This window comes from Oncorhynchus gorbuscha, linkage group LG04 (genome assembly GCF_021184085.1).
Source record: "Oncorhynchus gorbuscha isolate QuinsamMale2020 ecotype Even-year linkage group LG04, OgorEven_v1.0, whole genome shotgun sequence".
NCBI lineage: Eukaryota > Metazoa > Chordata > Actinopteri > Salmoniformes > Salmonidae > Oncorhynchus > Oncorhynchus gorbuscha.
In genome coordinates this window covers 62,960,691-62,983,725 of record NC_060176.1, presented here as the reverse complement: position 1 = coordinate 62,983,725, position 23,035 = coordinate 62,960,691, and the positions used below count along the sequence as shown (strand labels likewise).

The 23,035-nt window shown below is 44.0% G+C and overlaps 1 protein-coding gene across 1 annotated transcript in view; it reads right to left on the bottom strand.

The window, feature by feature from the left end:
• LOC124034454 (voltage-dependent N-type calcium channel subunit alpha-1B-like) overlaps positions 1–20,630 on the bottom strand; it is a 105,318-nt gene extending 84,688 nt beyond the window's left edge. Inside the window, exons 1-2 of the mRNA XM_046347683.1 lie at positions 20,494–20,630; positions 20,121–20,308 (exon numbers count right to left, since the gene is read on the bottom strand). Of these exons, the coding sequence (XP_046203639.1) occupies positions 20,121–20,308; positions 20,494–20,620 (315 nt within the window). The 5' untranslated portion in view covers positions 20,621–20,630. The remainder of the gene's footprint in view (positions 1–20,120; positions 20,309–20,493) is intronic.
• Positions 20,631–23,035: the final 2,405 nt, after the last annotated feature.

Genomic DNA, 23,035 nt, shown 5'->3' with positions numbered 1-23,035 from the left:
AGTTATGAGTGGAGTTAAAGTTGGTTGTCAGAAGTTCTACAATGTAAATGTACTTTTAATCTGTCTATCTGCATACTATAAAACATGGTATATGAAGGTGCGATGAAATACCCAATAGGTTGGACCATACTTTTCTCATCAATCATTTTGGAAAGAAAATGACTTAAACTGGAAATCAAATGATCCTCCATCGTTAAGAGAGTAGAACAATGAAATGCATTATTATTTCAATATTGAAAAGGTGTGGGGGACAGAGAGAAACAGAATAGCACAATTTGAGGCCATATGGCTTAGAGTCTTATAAGCACTGGGGATAGATGTGGTGGGAACATGTGGGTCTGGGCAGGTGTAATGTCGTTGATGTTTGCGTGCGTCTGTCTGTCGTCTTTTGTCTGTATATGTTTATATTGTTTGAAAAATATAAATAACGTTTTTTGTTGTTGATGGGATTCAAGTCTGGGCTTTGGCTGGGCCACTCAAGGACTTTCACATTCTTGTTCTGATGCCATTCCAGCGTTGCTTTGGCTGTATGCTTGGGGTCATTGTCCTGGTGGAACATAAATATTGCTGTAATATTGCTGTAACACAACAAAATGTGGAATATCTCAAAGGGTATGAATACTTTCTGAAGGTACTGTATATAAAGGCTTTTCAGTTGTTCAGAACTGAATCAAACATCCCCAGATCAGGCTGTACAGTACTGTATGTACTGAACTCCTACGAATGTACTGCCACTGACTGAATGAGGACAGAGGAAATTTGTGCTGGGTTAATGTGGACATGCCTGATGAGAGTATAACATGCTACGCACACCAGATGAGAAGTCAGGACGGGGGCAGTAAGGCAGCCATGTACACAGCCTGCTACTGTACTGGAGCACACCTGATGAGAAGTCAGGACGGGGGCAGTAAGGCAGCCATGTACACAGCCTGCTACTGTACTGGAGCACACCAGATGAGAAGTCAGGACGGGGGCAGTAAGGCAGCCATGTACACAGCCTGCTACTGTACTGGAGCACACCAGATGAGAAGTCAGGACGGGGGCAGTAAGGCAGCCATGTACACAGCCTGCTACTGTACTGGAGCACACCAGATGAGAAGTCAGGACGGGGGCAGTAAGGCAGCCATGTACACAGCCTGCTACTGTACTGGAGCACACCAGATGAGAAGTCAGGACGGGGGCAGTAAGGCAGCCATGTACACAGCCTGCTACTGTACTGGAGCACACCAGATGAGAAGTCAGGACGGGGGCAGTAAGGCAGCCATGTACACAGCCTGCTACTGTACTGGAGCACACCAGATGAGAAGTCAGGACGGGGGCAGTAAGGCAGCCATGTACACAGCCTGCTACTGTACTGGAGCACACCAGATGAGAAGTCAGGACGGGGGCAGTAAGGCAGCCATGTACACAGCCTGCTACTGTACTGGAGCACACCAGATGAGAAGTCAGGACGGGGGCAGTAAGGCAGCCATGTACACAGCCTGCTACTGTACTGGAGCACACCAGATGAGAAATCAGGACGGGGGCAGTAAGGCAGCCATGTACACAGCCTGCTACTGTACTGGAGCACACCAGATGAGACGTCAGGACGGGGGCAGTAAGGCAGCCATGTACACAGCCTGCTACTGTACTGGAGCACACCAGACATAGACCGACATTTTACACACTTCCACACTAATCTCATAGGACATAGAAAACCAACCACAAGAAAGACTGCATCGAACCACACTTGTGATAATATCTAATCTCTATATACAATTATCGATGTGGTAGCAGCAGTCCATTTGGGCTGTTGAATTGGAGTGCGGAGAAAGGAAGGGCTCTAGCCCATGGAGAAGAGCGGAGGCATATTGACCCAAAGTTCTTGTTCAGGATAACATGATTAAGTGGGAGAGAGCAAAGCTAGAGTCTGGCAGGCAGGCTGGAAGAGAGGAGCATTTGTTTCCCATTATCCTCTGGTCTCCTGCAGCAAATGTTCGCATCGCTTCCCCCCCTCCCCATTCTTCTTCATCAGGCCCCCCAGGGAGAGAGCAGAAGAGCAGCACAGCATGGCCTGGCCTGGACAGGATGGGAATGTTATCTCATACAGCCTGAGTACTCTGTCTCTCTCTAATACAGGCTACAGGCAAGGAACGGCTCGTACCAGCATTCAGGAGGGACTCCAAGAGCAGATACAGAGGATGAATAATTTTCATTTCACTGTAATTAATTTCAATGTATACGTGCATTGACGTTGTGACTTACAATTCAGCAGTGTTGTGAAAGCTACTCTGAAAATACAGTTTACCAAGCTACCAATTACTTCACACTGGTAGAAGTTAAGCGACACTAAAGCTACTGCTAAGAAACATATTGTTTAATTAACTAAAGATACTTTGGAAAAGTAGTTCACTAAATCCAAACTACCTCGTGAAAATGTATCTAAATCTGAAATGTTATAGACTACAAATTGCAACAACAAATCACTCTTGAGTCAGGTGTTAACAGAATGTGTAATACAGCCTATTAAACACAAAAACTGTGTATCAAGTGAGAATTAGACGGGTCTGATGTCAAAAAAGAAAGGAAATTCATGCCTACTTTACCCATATTTTATACTGAACAAAAACATAAATGAAACATGCAACAAGATTTTACAGAGTTACAGTTCATGTAAGGAATACATTTTTATCAATTCATTAGGCCCTAACCTAATCATAAGGCCTTGAATCAGAAAACCAGTCAGTATCTGGTGTGACCAACATTTGCCTCATGCAGAGCGACACATCTCCTTCACATAGAGTTGATCAAGCTGTTGATTGTGGCCTGTGGAATGTTGTCCCACTCCTCTTCAATGGCTGTGCAAAGTTGGAACACACTTTTAGAGAATTGGAACATGCTGTCGTACACGCCGCTCCTGAGCATCCCAAACATGCTCAATGGGTGACATGTCTAGTGAGTATGCAGGCCATGGAAGAACTGGGACATTTTCAGCTTCCAGGAATTGTGTACAGATCCTTGTGACATGAGGTTGTGCAAATCATGATGAAACATGAGGGGATGGCGGCTGATGAAAGACACGACAATGGACCTCAGGATCTCTTCACGGTATCTCTGTGCATTAAAATTGTCATCAATAAAATGCAATTGTGTTCTTTGTCTGTAGCTTATGCCTGTCCATACCATAACCCCACCCCCACCATGGAGAAATCTGTCCACAACATTGAGAAAACCACTCACCACACAACACCATTCAAGTGGAACATTTCAGGTATCTTTAATTTCAGCTCATGAAACAGGGGACCAACACCTTACATGTTGCGTTTATTTTTGTGTTCAGTGTATTTTACTTATGCAAAAAAAAGTAGCGTGTAGTTCCAGTAGTTAGCTACACCACTAAATGGCAAAAAGTTATTAACTTCTGAAAACACTATCAAGATTTTAATTTAGTTCAACTGCCACCAAGCTACAGCAAAATGTAATGAAATTACTAGTTGAACTACATGTAGGTCACTACTCCCAATCACTTCATTTCAGCACCATGATCTTGTCGTCTTTCTCCCTCTTTCTTTTGTTACAGGCTGCTGCTGCACCAATGAATTAACTAACACACCAGTCTCTCTCTGTTGCATTGGGTAATTTAGAATTTCAGAACCATGGACATCAACATAGCCAAGTTGCATTCATTTTCCTTTCCAAGCATTGCATGTCGTCTCAGAGTGTGCTGTTTTATGTCTGTTGAAGAGAGCATATGCCTTTCCTTTGCTCTTTATTGTATTGGGGTGGCAGGAAACCTAATGGTTAAAGCATTGGACTAGTAACCGAAAGGTTGCGAGATAGAATTTCCAAGCTGACAAGGGAAACATCTGTCGTTCTGCCCCTGAACAAGCCACTGTTCCTAGGCCGTCATTGAAAATAAGAATTTGTTCTTAACTGACTTGCCTGATTAAAGGTAAAAACAAAAAAATTGCTGCTGCACCAGTGATGTAGCTAACCACATTTACATTTACATTTAAGTCATTTAGCAGACGCTCTTATCCAGAGCGACTTACAAATTGGTGCATTCACCTTATGACATCCAGTGGAACAGTCACTTTACAATAGTGCATCTAAATCTTAAAGGGGGGTGAGAAGGATTACTTATCCTATCCTAGGTATTCCTTAAAGAGGTGGGGTTTCAGGTGTCTCCGGAAGGTGGTGATTATAAAATATATATATATGCCATTTAGCAGACGCTTTTATCCAAAGCGACTTACAGTCATGTGTGCATACATTCGACTTATGGGTGGTCCCGGGGATCGAACCCACTACCCTGGCATTACAAGCGCCATGCTCTACCAACTGAGCTACAGAAGGACTCCGCTGTCCTGGCGTCGTAACCCACCCAGATATACTGGGCTCTCTCCTTGTATTGCTGCTGCACCAGTGAAGTAGCTAGCTAACCCACCCAGACATACTGGGCTCTCTCTTTGTTTTACTGCTGCACCAGTGATGTAGCTAGCTAACCCACCCAGACATACTGGGCTCTCTCCTTGTATTGCTGCTGCACCAGTGATGTAGCTAGCTAACCCACCCAGACAGACTGGGCTCTCTCTTTGTTTTACTGCTGCACCAGTGATGTAGCTAGCTAACCCACCCAGACAGACTGGGCTCTCTCCTTGTATTGCTGCTGCACCAGTGATGTAGCTAGCTAACCCACCCAGACATACTGGGCTCTCTCCTTGTATTGCTGCTGCACCAGTGATGTAGCTAGCTAACCCACCCAGACAGACTGGGCTCTCTCTTTGTTTTACTGCTGCACCAGTGATGTAGCTAGCTAACCCACCCAGACAGACTGGGCTCTCTCCTTGTATTGCTGCTGCACCAGTGATGTAGCTAGCTAACCCACCCAGACAGACTGGGCTCTCTCTTTGTTTTACTGCTGCACCAGTGATGTAGCTAGCTAACCCACCCAGATATACTGGGCTCTCTCCTTCTATTGCTGCTGCACCAGTGATGTAGCTAGCTAACCCACCCAGACATACTGGGTTCTCTCCTTGTATTGCTGCTGCACCAGTGATGTAGCTAGCTAACCCACCCAGACAGACTGGGCACTCTCCTTGTATTGCTGCTGCACCAGTGATGTAGCTAGCTAACCCACCCAGACATACTGGGCTCTCTCCTTGTATTGCTGCTGCACCAGTGATGTAGCTAGCTAACCCACCCAGACAGACTGGGCACTCTCTTTGTTTTACTGCTGCACCAGTGAAGTAGCTAGCTAACCCACCCAGACATACTGGGCTCTCTCTTTGTTTTACTGCTGCACCAGTGAAGTAGCTAGCTAACCCACCCAGACATACTGGGCTCTCTCCTTGTATTGCTGCTGCACCAGTGATGTAGCTAGCTAACCCACCCAGACAGACTGGGCTCTCTCCTTGTATTGTTTTTGCACCAGTGATGTAGCTAGCTAACCAACACAGACATGTGTAGTTCTCTCCATTGCATGGAGTCATCATCCATCTCTGCTCCCTGAAACATTTCACGAGTGATTAATCAATACAGAAATCAGACAAACAAAGCAAGGAGCAGCAGGCTGGGTAGGTGACACAACTGCACAGCATACTGACTGACCTTCTATTTCCACAGACTCAACAGTTTACAACCAACATCCTCCCAACAGGTCCATCTTTGCAGCTAACTAAAGGTACACACATAAAGTTACTATATAATGACATAATACTAGAGACTAAGCTACTTGGTAGACCATCACTTATAATATGATCTTAGCTGGTGACAGATAAACAGAGATTTGAACCTTGGCTTAAAGAAGAGAGGGAATACACAAGCAACCCCATAAGCCTCAATGAGCTTCACCTAAAAGGGCAGCCATCAATCCAGGGGAGTTAACATTTTCAAGCCTAACCCATCACAACATTGAGGACAGTGGTCATTCAGAGTGTGGCATAAAATACATTGAGTGTCGTAAAAACTGGGCAAACATCAGGAAAATCTGAATTTGGATTCTGTGACGCAGTTAGCCTCAGTTAGTGGAACCACTTTATCTGTCCAGGTAGCAGCTAACCTAGCTGATAACTAGCGAGCAAGGTTTTCTTGACAGCTTTAACACAGCCCGCGACGCGGTTAGCCCCTGTGGCTGGGGCCGTGAATTATCCCAGGCTTGTGGCTGTCTGAATCCCTGATGTTAGTTGCTGTTTAAGTCTGTCCTATGTCTTGCCATATCTGGAACTGTGTGGAGTACCAGCGTTGCTACCATAGCATGTAAAATCAAAGGTGGGAGTAATGGAGAGGACAGTGTTTCTCTATCACAGGTGAAATATATTTTAAACAAACTAAAAGGGTTCTACAAGCAATTGTTACAACAACAGGAAAAAAGCTTCAAAAGCTTTATCCAAATAGTGCTGGACTCAACTAACAAAAGAATAGACAATCTGACCAGAGAGATCCAGGACCTTAAGAACCATTTTCAGTTCTCCCAGGGAGAGGTGGATGTCCTGAAAGAGACTTGCAGCAAGATGACATCAAACTGTAAGTCCTCTTGAGATGACATCAGCACTTACTGTGATTGGTTATTAACAATGACTGGGAAAACAGACTATCTAGAACACAGTTGTTAAACTCCTTCCACGGAGGGAGACATATCTGTGGGTTTTCGCTCCTCCCTTGACTGATGAATTAAGGTCACTAATCAGTAAGGAACTCCCCTCACCTTGTTGTCTAGGTCTCTATTAAAAGGAAAAAACAAAATCCTGCAGACACTAAGCCCTCCATGGAACGAGTTTGACAGCATGATCTAGAAGGATATATCAATGATGTTGGTCTTGCTGCGGGCGATTCCCTGATCCACCTCTACGCAGACGACACCATTCTATATACTTTCGGCCCGTCATTGGACACTGTGCTATCTAACCTCCAAACGAGCTTCAATGCCATACAACACTCCTTCCATGGCCTCCAACTGCTCTTAAACGCTAGTAAAACCAAATGCATGCTTTTCAACCGATCGCTGCCTGCACCCGCATGCCCGACTAGCATCACCACACTGGATGGTTCCGACCTTGAATATGTGGACACCTATAAGTACCTAGGTGTCTGGCTAGACTGCAAACTCTCCTTCCAGACCCATATCAAACATCTCCAATCAAAAATCAAATCAAGAGTCGGCTTTCTATTCCGCAACAAAGCCTCCTTCACTCATGCTGCCAAGCTTACCCTAGTAAAACTGACTATCCTACCGATCCTCGACTTCGGCGATGTCATCTACAAAATCGCTTCCAACACTCTACTCAGCAAACTGGATGCAGTTTATCACAGTGCCATCCGTTTTGTCACTAAAGCACCTTATACTACCCACCACTGCGACTTGTATGCTCTAGTCGGCTGGCCCTCGCTACATATTCGTCGCCAGACCCACTGGCTCCAGGTCATCTACAAGGCTATGCTAGGTAAAGCTCCGCCTTATCTCAGTTCACTGGTCACGATGGCAACACCCATCCGTAGCACGCGCTCCAGCAGGTGTATCTCACTGATCATCCCTAAAGCCAACACCTCATTCGGCCGCCTTTCGTTCCAGTACTCTTCTGCCTGTGACTGGAACGAATTGCAAAAATCGCTGAAGTTGGAGACTTTTATCTCCCTCACCAACTTCAAACATCAGCTATCTGAGCAGCTAACCGATCGCTGCAGCTGTACATAGTCTATTGGTAAATAGCCCACCCATTTTCACCTACCTCATTCCCAGTTTTTATTTATTTACTTTTCTGCTCTTTTGCACACCAATATCTCTACCTGTACATGATCATCTGATCATTTATCACTCCAGTGTTAATCTGCAATATTGTAATTATTCGCCTACCTCCTCATGCCTTTTGCACACATTGTATATAGACTCCCCTTTTTTTCTACTGTGTTATTGACTTGTTAATTGTTTACTCCATGTGTAACTCTGTGTTGTCTGTTCACACTGCTATGCTTTATCTTGGCCAGGTCCCAGTTGCAAATGAGAACTTGTTCTCAACTAGCCTACCTGGTTAAATAAAGGTGAAATAAAAATACAAATAAAAAAGGACAATCCAGTAGAAATAACATTGTTGTGGATGGCATAGCAGAGTCTTCACATGAGAACTGGGCCGAGTGTAGAGAAAGTAAGACAAATCATTACTGAAAAGCAGCAGATGGATCATACGACGATTGAGGTGGAGTACACCCACAGGTATGGAGAACATGTAACCAGTGTTAACCTGTTTAAGTGTTAACCTGTTTAAAGGTCTTACTCACATTTACTATGGAGCATGAGATCACACAGTCATCCGGAACAGCTGGTGCTCTCATGCATGGTTCAGGGTTGCTTGCCTCGAAGCGAGCATAGAAGACATTTAGCTCATCTGGTAGGCTCACGTCGCTGAGACACCAGAGTTGGCATAATAGGATTAGCAGGATTTCTTATAAGCGTCTGGATTACTGTCCTTAAAAGCGGCATATCTCGCCTTCAACTCAGCGCGGATGTTGCCTGTAATTCAAGGCTTCTGGTTGGGCTATGTACGTATGGTCACTGTGGGGCAGAGCACGTGAGCAGAGCAGAGCGAAGAGCGTTGCTTGCCCAATTTGCTTGGAGCGGGAGCGAGATTCCCAAAGGCTGGAGCGTCGTCCTTCTCGCCCGCTCCAATTTCACTTCAGTAGCGCTCCAGTAGCACTCACTTCACGAGCTCAGGGAATGCCTGCCCCAGCATGCATTTGTAGTCTAATTGCGTGCTGCTATAGCCCCTTGCTTTAGCTACTGTCATGGAGTTTGCTAAATATTTTCATTAAAAAATTGATAACAGGTGTTAAACCAAGGTGAGGGAGTGCTGGGGTTTAGTGTCCACAATTAAAGAATCATTGGTGAATCTGAATAGACATCCCAAAAGCATGCTATGCACACATTCTAAAAGAAAGGAAGGAGGTGGGTAGATAACTAAGTGTGTCATTGTAGTATTTATAAACTAAACATCAGATCTCTTAAACGTTTTGTTAATTTCCTTTCTATTATCTATACTATATGTCAGGACCCGGTTACGAACCCGGGTCTCTGGAGTGAGAAACAGTCACTAAACCAACTGAGCCACGAATAGTCAGCAGAACCCAGAAGATGAGGCAGACACAGCAGTACTTGAGACGGTGTATTTAATGAAGTAAAAAGGGAAGTTCTTCAGGAAAACATGTAACTCCACAACCTCAAAAGGAATTCCACAAGAACAAAGGCAATCCTCCAAGACAAAAAGGCAAATCCACAAGGTGGAAGGCACAGCACAAAAAGCCTCAAAAAGATACTCAAAAACAAACAAACAAGAACAAAAAAACAGAATTCCACAAGAGAGTCCACCAGGATCAACAAGAGCTCACAGACTACTAGGGCTGGGTGCTAACATACAAACACAGAGCAAAGAACTGAGTAAAACAAAGGGTTTAAATACAATCAGGGGAAACGAGGCACAGGTGCAAATAATAATGGGGATCAAGGGAAAACAAAAGGTCAAAAGGCACAATGGGGGCATCTAGTGACCAAAAACCGGAACAACCCTGGCCAAATCCTGACACTATAGGCCATAATTGATTTTGGCCCAATAGGCCTGGCATTTTACCAAGGAGCTTTCCGTTTTGATTGGGTTATTTTGTCTAAAAACCTTAAGGCCTACCTACAGAAAAATACAAAAAAACAACTCTGCATCTCTGCCCAGCCTGGCAAGAGTTGTCAAAAGGGTGTTAAGCATCCTCAGTGGTTCTGCAAGTGTGGTCAAAAGGGTGTTGAGCATCCTCAGTGGCTCTGCAGGTGTGGTCAAAAGGGTGTTGAGCATCCTCAGTGGCTCTGCAGGTGTGGTCAAAAGGGTGTTGAGCATCCTCAGTGGCTCTGCAGGTGTGGTCAAAAGGGTGTTGAGCATCCTCAGTGGCTCTGCAGGTGTGGTCAAAAGGGTGTTGAGCATCCTCAGTGGCTCTGCAAGTGTGGTCAAAAGGGTGTTGAGCATCCTCAGTGGCTCTGCAAGTGTGGTCAAAAGGGTGTTGAGCATCCCAGTGGCTCTGCAAGTGTGGTCAAAAGGGTGTTAAGCCTCCCCAGTGGCTCTGCAAGTGTGGTCAAAAGGGTGTTAAGCCTCCCCAGTGGCTCTGCAAGTGTGGTCAAAAGGGTGTTAAGCCTCCCCAGTGGCTCTGCAAGTGTGGAGAGGATATTCTCTGCTGCTGGCCGGCTCTCCATGCACCATCGCATGAGCCTGAAGCCACAGACTGGCGTTTCTAAAAATGATAATAAAAATGATGTCATTTTTCATTTAATTTGTATTTAAATGCTGAGGGCTTTATGTCTTCACAATATATTCACAATGTATTTCTTTGTAGCTATAGCCTTGAAATAATTTAAATAATATGGTCTAAATACACATTTTTAACATTCCGTGTGTCACGTTCTGACCTTTATTTCCTTTGTTTTGTCGTTATTTAGTATGGTCAGGGCGTGAGTTGGGGTGGGCAGTCTGTTTGTTTTCTATGATTTTGGGATTTCTATGTGTTGGCCTAGTATGGTTCTCAATCAGAGGCAGGTGTCGTTAGTTGTCTCTGATTGAGAATCATACTTAGGTAGCCTGGGTTTCACTGTTTGTTTGTGGGTGTTTGTTTCCGTGTCTGTGTTTGTCGCCACACTGTTTCGGTTTGTTCACGTTTATTGATTTTGTATTCATAGTGTTCAGTTTATGTTTTTAAATAAACAACCATGGACACTTACCACGCCGCATCTTGGTCCGATCCTTGCTACACGTCTTCAGAGGAAGAAATCAGCCGTTACACCGTGTCTGGTTCCTGACCTATTTAGTGTGTTTATATGCTGTTTAATATGACATGTAGCCTATTTGAAATTATGGTCGCTTCTTACATTCACCTTTTCATGTTTATTCAAATACTTTTCATTCAAATCCATATGGTTTGGTTTCAATACTTTAAAACCAATTGGTAGGTCCAGGTATCACAAAAATAGATGGTGTTGGTTAAATTGTGATTTTAATGAATGGAGCGCAGAGTGGTTTTTAGTGGAGCAGTAGGAAAGCATATGGTGCACAAGCACCGCTACCATGAGTGATGAGCGGGATTTTCAACAGCTCAACTCCGCTCACATGCTCTGCTGAGGAGACAACATCATTGACGCACTTATTAATGAATCCGGTGACTGATGTGGTAAACTCCTCAATGTTAGTGGATGAATCCCAAAGCATATTCCAGTCTGTGCTAGCGAAACAGTTTGTAGCTTAGCATCTGCTTCATTGTACCACTTCCGTATTGATCGTGTCACTGGTACTTCCTGTTTGAGTTTTTGCTTGTAAGCAGGAAACAGGAGGATAGAGTTATGGTCTGATTTGTCAAAGGGAGGGCGAGGGAGGGCCTTGTCTGCATTTCTGTGTGTAATGACTTACTATCTCATAATAATGACTTACTATCTCATAATAATGACTTACTATCTCATAATTATCACTTAGTATCTAATTATTGTGACACAGAATCTCATAACTATGACTTACTATCTCATAATTATAGCTTACTCTCATAATAATGACTTACTCTCTCATAATAATTACTTACTATCTCATAATAATGACTTACTATCTCATAATAATGACTTACTATCTCATAATTATAGCTTACTCTCTCATAATAATGACTTACTATCTCATAATTATAGCTTACTCTCTCATAATAATGACTTACTCTCTCATAATAATGACTTACTATCTCATAATAATGACTTACTCTCTCATAATAATGACTTACTATCTCATAATAATGACTTACTATCTCATAATTATAGCTTACTCTCTCATAATAATGACTTACTCTCTCATAATAATGACTTACTATCTCATAATAATGACTTACTCTCTCATAATAATGACTTACTATCTCATAATAATGACTTACTATCTCATAATAATGACTTACTATCTCATAATAATGACTTACTATCTCATAATTATAGCTTACTCTCTCATAATAATGACTTACTCTCTCATAATAATGACTTACTATCTCATAATAATGACTTACTATCTCATAATTATAGCTTACTCTCTCATAATAATGACTTACTCTCTCATAATTATAGCTTACTATCTCATAATAATGACTTACTGTCTCATAATTATAGCTTACTATCTCATAATAATGACTTACTATCTCATAATAATGACTTACTATCTCATAATTATAGCTTACTCTCTCATAATAATGACTTACTGTCTCATAATTATAGCTTACTATCTCATAATAATGACTTACTATCTCATAATTATAGCTTACGATCTCATAATAATGACTTACTATCTCATAATAATGACTTACTATCTACATTTACATTTACATTTACATTTAAGTCATTTAGCAGTCGCTCTTATCCAGAGCGACTTCTCATTCACCTTATGACATCCATGGGACAGACTTAACTGCATCTAAAACTTAGGGGGTGGGGTGAGAGGGATTACTTAACCTATCCTAGGTATTCCTTAAAGAGGTGGGGTTTCAGGTGTCTCCGGAAGGTGGTGATTGACTCCGCTGTCCTGGCGTCGTGAGGGAGTTTGTTCCACCATTGGGGGCCAGGGCAGCGAACAGTTTTGACTGGGCTGAGCGGGAGCTGTACTTCCTCAGTGGTAGGGAGGCGAGCAGGCCAGAGGTGGATGAACGCAGTGCCCTTGTTTGGGTGTAGGGCCTGATCAGAGCCTTACTATCTCACAGCTCCGTAGGCAAGCACCATAGCGGATGACTTCAACTGGAAGCCAGTGGAGAGAACGGAGGATGACGTGAGAGAACTTGGGAAGGTTGAACACCATCTGGAAGTTGAAGGGGTTTAATGGCACAGGCAGGGAGCCCAGCCAACAGCGAGTTGCAGTAATCCAGACGGGAGATGACAAGTGCCTGGATTAGGATGAGGCAGGGTGACGGATGTTGTAGAGCATGAACCTAATTACTCTCTAATTACTCTCTCATAATATTGACTTACTATCTCATAATAATGACTTACTATCTCATAATAATGACTTACTATCTCATAATTATAGCTTACTATCTCATAATAATGACTTACTGTCTCATAATTATAGCTTACTATCCAAACTCGGTCAGATGTTTATTTTTTTGGTGGCAGGAACGAGTTTCCATAATTTAGAGAGGACAAATCTTGTGACAGACAGATCTAAACAGAGTGCATCTATCCTCTCTGCTCGTGCAGCCTCCTCCCCTCCTCCCCTCGCTACATCTGCATTGTAAACATGGTGTTATCTGTTGCCAGGATTCCATCAGAAGAACTGGAAGAGTGCCCGCTTTTTACAGGTGGTTTGGAATCCATGTCTGAGTCACATGGAGGCCAGGGCCCTCTCTTCCGGGTCAAGTTGTCATCTGACCTTTCCCTGACCTGGCACTGGACCTCACAGAAGCAAAACCAGGAAAACATACAATGGATGGAATTAATTTTTTACTTGTCCTACAAGCCTCACTACGCCTCTATGAGGCTTTGATGAGAAAAGCTACACTAAAACATTCTCCTGTCCCCCTGGGCATTTCTGGGATTGCACACACATCGCCCCAGTCTCCCCCATTAGGGAGAAGGGAGAAGGCAATAGCATGGTATCACATTACATCAGACTGGAGTGTGTTAATCTGAAAGGGAGCCAGGCCAGTGAACACAGCATAGGCTCTCTCTCTCACTCTCTCTGCACTGCCCTTTGTTAGGGCCAAAACGGCACTGTGCTACTGCTATTGAATCAGGGACCTTTCACAACTATTTACTACATAGAAAACACACCATTTCGTTTCTGCTCATACCGCTAGTGCATTAAGAGAAGGATATTTCTCACCAGAGGAAGGATATTTCTCACCAGAGGAGCAAAGGATTGTGGGGAAGGGGAAGATTTAATAGAAAGAGAAGGGAACATGAAGACAACAGTGTCAGTAGCTTCTAATTTATGTTAGCTGTAAACATCCATATGATTAGCACTCATTGGGATTGGATGATTGAAACAACAATACTGATGGACACAACTTTAAAGGAATATAACTATCCCAAGATGACAGAGAGATCGAACCATAGAGATACAATATAATACTATTTCTTTCTGTGGATCGAACATCCAATATGAGCGTTCTCTCCCATGCCATCTGAGTGTTCTATCTGAGACTGAGACATACAGTACATTAGGTGCAGTTATCAGGGCTGATAGATGACAGGGCTGATGACGAGAACACAGGTCCCTAACGGCAGACAGGAAATTAGATGTGCCAACGAGGGCTGTCTCTCTGCCCCAACACCTCAATCAGAAACACCAGCCGTCGTATATGAGCAGACCTCCCGAACCTGAGGCCACATTACCAGGCTATCAGTTAGACCAGGCAGAGACTGAGCAGAACAAACAGCCTTATGATGAACACCATCATCTCAGCATGCCCTCCCTCCCGTTATCAAAGGCTAATTCTGGATTAAAAAACAGTAATTCAATGTGATTATTAATCATGCTAATTGTGACACTCTCCGTGTCCGAATACCCATACTTGAATCCTAAATTGTAGACCGTTTGAGTATGCAAAAAAATACATTTGCAACATTTTGAAAATCGAGTATACTTTAAATGTCAGGATGCCATTCTCGTTTTGGCTTTGACAACGGCTGATCAATTAGATATGGGAATGTGCTACCAAAATCAACGGATAGCGGGAAACAATGCAATCAAGCAGGAATGTTTGAGAGTATGTGAATTGTATACTAATTTTGCCACTTCATCAAGTAGAATTCGATGCACACTTTTCCACAATGCATTGGAAGAGATGAGCTGCAAGTGATCGGCCCTAGTTCTTTTCAAGTAGCAAAACAACAAAACTAGGCTACTTAATTGGGAAGATGTCGAATAGCGAAGCTTCTGAAAACAGAAGACAGAAAGAAGTCTTTTAAACTAAATACTTTACCATATTTTTTTTTTCTGAATGTATCGGTACAGAGGACTCAGGATGTGGCTGCTTTAATGATGTCATTTTATTTAGGCCTTTTGATTTGAACATATAGATTGTTTTAGTTTTGTAGGCTAGACTACCTATGTAATTTATGGATCAAGCCTTAGCAGTCATTCTAATCTCTTTCCCAATGATCAATGCTTTAGTTTATTATGTTGCTGTCCAGTGGGTCTGACTTGGCCATGCACACGACTGTCCACGTTTTTCCGTACAATAGCCTCTTGGTTTGAACATTTGTAACGTTTTGGTGTCTGTACTAGGCTATTTGATTGAATTAATATGTGTTACAGCACTTTAGTTTCACTGATAAATATTTGTTATCTGTTTCTGTCTTCAGTCCCATATAGCCCATCTAGGATACAGTAGATGGCTAAGGTATAGGTTGAATAGTCTGCCTATAACCAGCCCGAATAAGCTTACAACTCCATTCCTATTCTATTCAGAGTTAAATTAATAATTCAATAATAATTCAATTAATAGCTAAATTAATAGAATTGGAAATGAGCTATTATCAGTCTGGTTGATGCCATGCATGTCTGGTGAATATGGAAAAATCCACCCGCACTCTGCCCTCCCCACCTACTCAGCCAGTCAGGATCTGCTACTGCGTTCCGGCCGTGTATGCGACGATGAGTACATAGTATGCAGTTTAAGTATGGCTATTCAGGCACGGCCAGTGTCTAATGCTGAAGGAGAAAAGGGGGAATATATGCCCCACAATATTGAACGCAGAGATGGTAATGTGTACTATTACGGAGTGAACCAAGGATCAGGTCTACTCAGCAAACTTGATAAGCAGTCAATAAAGAGTGGATCAACTTCAGTAGGACACTTCAAGTGAATTGGAGTAACAGCTGACAGAGGAATGTGATTTCAGATAAACCATCATGAAGTCACATAGTTGGTCCCTCTCAGCATTCTGAGCATGTCTCCCCTCCCTCTATTTCAAGGGAGAGAGAGCTGGAAAGATATAGATCCCTCCTCAGCTGGAAGACTCCTCCCTTTGCCAGCGTCGGGGCAGCAGAATGGCACTGTGTTGCTAAGCACCAGGGAAGAGAGAGGCGTAGCCGAGTGAAGTGGCAGGCGCCAGAAGACTGGCATATATTAGAGTAGAGCGGGCATGAAGCTGGGAATGAGACACCACATGTGTCCATCCCTGGCTGTTTCTGAAGGAGCCTCTTTAATATAGACCAGTGGTTCCAAAATTGTACGGTCGGAAAGGGGGGTGTGGAGAACCCCCTCCACTCAGTCAGGCTTTCAACTTACTCTTGGAAGTTTTAATAGTAATGTGCACAAGGAGCCATTTTGAAAGTTGGTAGTGCATCAGCAGTTTCCTCTTGTCATGTCAGTCATTGCAGACCTTTGAGAGCTATTCATAACCTGTCAGAAATGTCCAGATCAACTAGCCCATGTCAGCTAATGATTTTTAGCTAGTTTTTTTAACTCATTGATTTTGTTGTAATGTTTGACTCAGATATCATACGAACACACATACAACTTGACTAAATGTGTATATTAAAACTGCAACAGTTTTTCTCCAACCCATGGCAAATACAAAGAAACGTGACTCGTAGGGGGGAAAGGCTGAGTGAAAAGGTTTGGGAACCACTGATATAGACCACAGGGTGCATGGATGTGCATGGTTTAACATAGAGACTAATGTATTCACACAACATGCTCCTATCAGCTAATGATAATTTGCTGTCAAGTATTGGAGCTCAGCAAGTATTGTTTAAAAATGCCGTAGAAAATCCTACCAAGAGACAAATGCTGAGAGTGGTGTATAAATGAATCAATTCTGAACGTAACAGTATCCTAAAAACACCCACAGAAAGTCTCATTGCAAAATAGTAGATTGACAGCCTAACCTGGTTGGTAAAGCGTGGCAAAAACCTTAGGAGAAAGAGTCCCGACTGGAAATGTAGGGGAAACAATTATTTGACATCCGAGAAGAAGACACCATCTCCCTGTCCCAACTTTACAGCTTTCAGCAGCAAAACAGCTATTGAGTAATCCAATCCCATTCCTTGGAAAGGCTCCACAGGTTGCAGAGAATAAGCACACTGTCTTCTCACTCAAGCTATTAAACATTTCACACTGTTACACAATCATATCCTTTTTCATTATCTAAATGTGCCTCTTATGCAAATGTCACAGGCTGGGATTTGTTGAAGACCAGGAGTAAACCTTGAGTCTATCTCTAACATGAATCGGCCCTGTGACTCAGCCTTCCACATCCAGCAGACTCCGTCTCTGTCTAATAATGCCTCCAGGGTGCACTGGGTGTCACGTTCTGACCTTTATTTCCTTTGTTTTGTATTTATTTAGTATGGTCAGGGCATGAGTTGGGTGGGCAGTCTATGTTTGTTTTCTATGATTTGGGTATTTCTATGTTTCGGCCTAGTATGGTTCTCAATCAGAGGCAGGTGTCATTAGTTGTCTCTGATTGAGAATCATACTTAGGTAGCCTGGGTTTCACTGTGTGTTTGTGGGTGATTGTTCCTGTCTCTTTGTTTTGCACCAGATAGGGCTGTTTTTGGTTTTCCACGTCTATTGTTTTGTAGTGTTCGTGTTTATCTTTTTTTATTAAACATGAATCAATATAACCACGCTGCGTTTTGGTCCGCCTCTACTTCACCACAGGAATACCGTTACAGAATCACCCACCAAACAATGACCAAGCGGCGTGGTAAAAGACAGCGATGACAGCAGCAGCAACAACAGCGGCCAGCATCACAGGACTGGGCACAGGCTGGGGAATATCGCCGCCCCAAAGCAGAGCTGGAGGCAGCGAAAGCTGAGCGGCGGCGATATGAGGAGGTAGTGCGACAGGTACGAGAGGCAGCCCCAAAAAGAGAGAGGCAGACGAGGTGTGGTACTAAGCCAGGTAGCAGACCTGAGCTCACTCCTCGTGCTTATTATAAGCAACGCATTACTGGTCAGGCACTGTGTTATGCGGTTAAGCGCACGGTGTCGCCAGTATGTGCCCATAGCCCGGTGCGCTATAGGGCAGCCCCCCGAAAGTGCTATGCGAGTGTGGGCATCGAGCCAGGGCGTATGGTGCCTCCTCAGCGTGTCTGGTCGCCGGTGAGCAGTTTTGGTCCAGGGTATCCTGCGCCGGCTCTGCGTACTGTGTCTCCGGGGCGCTGGGAGGGTGCAGTGCGTCCTCTGCCTGCGCTCCGCTCGTGCCGGGCAAATGTGGGAGTGGAGCCTAAGGGAGAGGTGCGTGTAGTAAGCACCAAATCTCCCGTGCTTACCCACAGCCCGGTTCAACCTGTGCCTGCACTCCGGAGGGTCCGGGCTAGAGTAGTTGTCCAGCCTGGGGAAGTGGTGCCAAGGTTGCGCACCAGAGCTCCAGTGTTCCGCCACAGCCCGGTCCTTCAGATGCCTCCTCCTAACACCAAGCCTCCTGAAGGTCACCCCAGCCTGGTGGTTCCTGTGGCAGCCCCACGCACCAGGCTGTCTCTCTGTCTCCTCCCTGCAGGTGGTCCCGCCTGTCTGGCGCTGCTGCCGGAGTCTCCCGCCTGTCCGGCGCTGCTGCCGGAGTCTCCCGCCTGTCCGGCGCTGCTGCTGGAGTCTGAGGCGCCAGAGCCCCTCACCCCAGAGGCGCCAGAGCTTCCGCCCCTCTGTCCCGAGCTTCTGCCCCTCTGTCCCGAGCTGCCCCTCTGTCCATTGAGAAGAGTTGCCATGGTTAGGAAGCCACGGAGGCGGACAATAAGGCGGACTAAGACAATGGTGAAGTGGGGTCCGCGTCCCGCGCCAGAGCTGCCACCGCGGACAGACGCCCACCCAGACCCTCCCCTATAGGTTAAGGTTTTGCGGCCGGAGTCCGCACCTGGGGGGGGGTACTGTCACGTTCTGACCTTTATTTCCTTTGTTTTGTATTTATTTAGTATGGTCAGGGCGTGAGTTGGGTGGGCAGTCTATGTTTGTTTTCTATGATTTGGGTATTTCTATGTTTCGGCCTAGTATGGTTCTCAATCAGAGGCAGGTGTCATTAGTTGTCTCTGATTGAGAATCATACTTAGGTAGCCTGGGTTTCACTGCGTGATGGTTCCTGTCTCTGTGTCTGCACCAGATAGGACTGTTTGGGGTTTTTCACATTTCTTGTTTTTGTAGTCAGTTGTTCATGTGTACCTTTACGTATTAAAAAGAACCATGGACACTTACCACGCCGCATATTGGTCCTCTGATCCTTTTCGCCTCTCCTCTTCGGAAGAAGAGGAAATCGCTTATACTGGGACTGTACTACCAACCTGGGACAACCCTCCATGCACACAACAACCAGTTTACATGTCACTATTCAAGATCAAATCTTCTCACAAGTTGTTTCCACAAAGGTCCATTGCATTCTATAGTGAATAACATGGAAAAGGGATCAAATCAAAAACTTAATGAGAGCACATGAGCTCATGGTTTATTAAAAAGAGGAGGATCCCATCAGCTTTCTATAGGCTCGGCCTACTATATTTATTTCTCAACTTTCCTAATATTAAGCACATTGCTTCGCTTTACAACAGGAGTACAGGCTACCTGACTGGCATGAACGTTTGCTAAAGTGCATAGATGACATGTTTTCCCCTCCCCTGCTCTGAGACAGGTGCATGATAATTGTCCATTCTAAATCAAAACTAATTTCACACATATTATTTAGTATATGTAAAGACAAAATTATTAGATCCAGCAACCTTCCGGTTACTGGCCCAAAGCTCTAACCACTAGGCTACCTGCCACCCCGGTGTAGAGCCGAACTGGCATACATAGGCAGCACGTGAGTTTCAAAATTGGGGAAGATCATTTTCACCATAAAAATATACCTTTATAATAAACCATTACATGCATAATCGCATTTGAGGTCATTTTTGCGAATGGCATTTTCCCTCTGATTGCATTTTTGAACATTTGCGCTTATAGTTTACTGCCGTGTGAGCATTGCTGCACTTGTAATGTGAAGAAATAGCCTAAAGTTTATCAACAATATGAGGCTGTTGCACCAGCAGTTGTATTAATTTGATATTGATAACTGTCCCAGACTATGTTTGTGAATATTTATTTCTCGTACAGAAGGGACAAGTTGACCAATAGAATAGGTCAACTTTTGTTATATCACAGTAAAATGTACAGTAGGGTGAACTCACGTTATAGAGGATGTCCACCCATCCCTCCATGGTGATGCACTGGAAGACGGTCAGAATAGCAAAGAGGATGTTGTCAAAGTTGGTAATGCCGTAGTTGGGGCCAATCCAGTATTCCTGACACACAGTTCCATTTTCACAGGTCCTCGCTGGAGCCTCCAAACCACAGGGGAACTCTGCTGCCTGCTCACCTGAGACACACACAAACACAACAAGGTAAGTTCTGTGCGCAAACATGCAAACATTCTTACAGTAGCTCCCAGATCTATAGGCTGTAGCTCAGTACATCATTTATATCAACTCATTTATAGCAAGTTATAGCAGTTACACAAAACACAGGTGACTAAGATTTCATAGCGATGTGCATTGTGCATACCTGTATCAGTCCTGAAGCAGGTCCGGTGGAACTTGCCCATGTAAAAGTCCAGGCCGATGATGGCGAACATGAGTATAGCGAAGAAGAGCAGCATGCCAATCTGCAGCAGAGGCACCATGGCTTTCATGATGGACTTTAGAACTACCTGAAGACCTGAGAGAGAGTGCACAACACTCTCATGTTGTAGTTTTAACACGCAATCACAGGAGAGACCCCAAATGGCCCTTTAAGTTCCTTCATTTAACATTTCTGGTTATCACAATTACATAAGATGACATGAACAAAAATTAAATATAGAATTACATGTTTTAATGCTTAAATGGCAAACTTCAAAAATGTACATATCCAAACATAATATTGTTTCTCCTTTTTCCAGTGATTCCAAAGTCATTGTACTTACTAGGGATTCCAGACACCAGTTTCAGTGGCCTCAGGACCCGTACGGCCCTCAGAGTTCTCAAGTCAAAGTCTGCTCCCACTGTAGCCAGCATCCTGGTCACAATCAAACAGACAATCAGACTGACAATACCACAATCTGTACCACTATCCATCATAAACATACATAAACATAAGAACAGCCCTTAGCCGTGGTACATTGGCCATATACCACGCCCTTCCATGCCTTATTGCTTAAATGTCTCTGAAAAAGACGGCCTATGTATTGTATTACCTAATAATACAGGGGCTTTCATGCGCTTTGTGTCACACACTTATGTGTAATAGAGTATCAGCGGGGTGGTTTAGAATACATTACTACATCATCTGAAGCATCTACCAGGAGAGAGAGACAGTGTGGAGAATATGAATGATTTCACATGGATGTTGATATGCTCTTGACACAGAGAGTGAATACACAGCAAATTTGCTCATTCCATTTTTACACCAACAGTATTACATTTTACACTTTCTTATAAATATGTGACTATCTCAAAGTAGTGTTAAACTAACACTTTTCAAAGTGTTTATAAACTAACACCCTGAGAGTGTTGGGAACCCTAACACCAAGGACGTTGCAAATTCCAACTTACATTTTTTTATTTTTAGAGCTGATATTGTTAACACTTTCTCAGTGTTAAGGAATCAACATCTGTGGTGTTACAGTAACTAGGTTTGAGGTGTTGTTTTAACACTGTAGGGTGTAACGCCTTACTTGCATATTTATTTCCCAGTGTGCCTTTTCGAGTGAATTTTAGAGGTACCAGTACCGCCCATGACTGAGTTTGCTAGTGACAGAGACATGATTGTTGCATTGGATGGCTTTCAGAGTACCTAAGTTAATATTTTATTATAAATATTGTATTTTATATGACAATATATCACTTTTTTTCACAATACCATACTTCAACATCCCAGTTTTACCCTAACACAGTGGTCTGAAACTCCTGGTTTGCAGGCCACATTGGCAAGTCACATTATGCTGGCTCGCAAAGTGTTATATGATTTCTATTTGCATCTAACCAGAGTTAGGATAGCAAACAATTGGAGCTTTTAATCCCCTGCAAATGAGGTTAGAATTACTGCCACGGTAAGGAAGATTGATAGATGACACTACCTAAACTGGAACAACCATCTCAATAAATAAGTCCTACCACTTACAGATGGGATTAGTTTACAGAAATGTATGTTATTTAACTTTGTGTAGTGTAAGATCAATTAATCCATGTGCATGCAGAAACATGGATATATGGCCAAAAACAAACTATTGTAAAAAGCAACCTTCCACAAAGCATGCTTGGAAATATAAAGGCCCCTCCCATGTCTTTTTCACTTTGAAAGAGTTCATGGAAATTAACTCAACACAGTCAAGTAACACCACCACACGGTGTTGATTCCACTGTGATTCAAGTAACACTTCATTTATTCACTGCAGGGGGTGTCAATTTCCAGCCTACTGGGGTTAACCCCACTATAATCAACACTGAGATTTTAACACCCGCAAATTGTCTGTGTAGCAGCTCATTAGAAATAACTAATTCAGATCCTCACTTTCCTTTTAGATTTCAGATGAAGAACCATTTCCTCATTCTCCTGGGGGTCTGACTGCATAATCAAGACACTTCTGTCTAAAACCTCACCCCCATCGTAAGAGGATCTGACTGCACTCTCACAGTCTCACGGAGGAGAGGATGGGAGAAAGGAGAGCTGAAAGAGAGAGAAGGGGAGGGAGGAGAGGGGAATAGCTCCAGGGAAATAGTGTCATTGCTCAGCCTCTCCAATCTGAGGGAGGGGACAGCAGAAAGCATGGGAGGGGGGGGGGGCAGCAGAAAGCATGGGAGGGGGGGCAGCAGAAAGCATGGGGGGGGGGGCAGCAGAAAGCATGGGGGGGGGGCAGCAGAAAGCATGGGAGGGGGGCAGCAGAAAGCATGGGAGGGGGGCAGCAGAAAGCATGGGAGGGGGGCAGCAGAAAGCATGGGAGGGGGGCAGCAGAAAGCATGAGGGAGGGGACAGCAGAAAGCATGAGGGGAGGGGACAGCAGAAAGCATGGGAGGGGGGCAGCAGAAAGCATGGGAGGGGGGCAGCAGAAAGCATGGGAGGGGGGCAG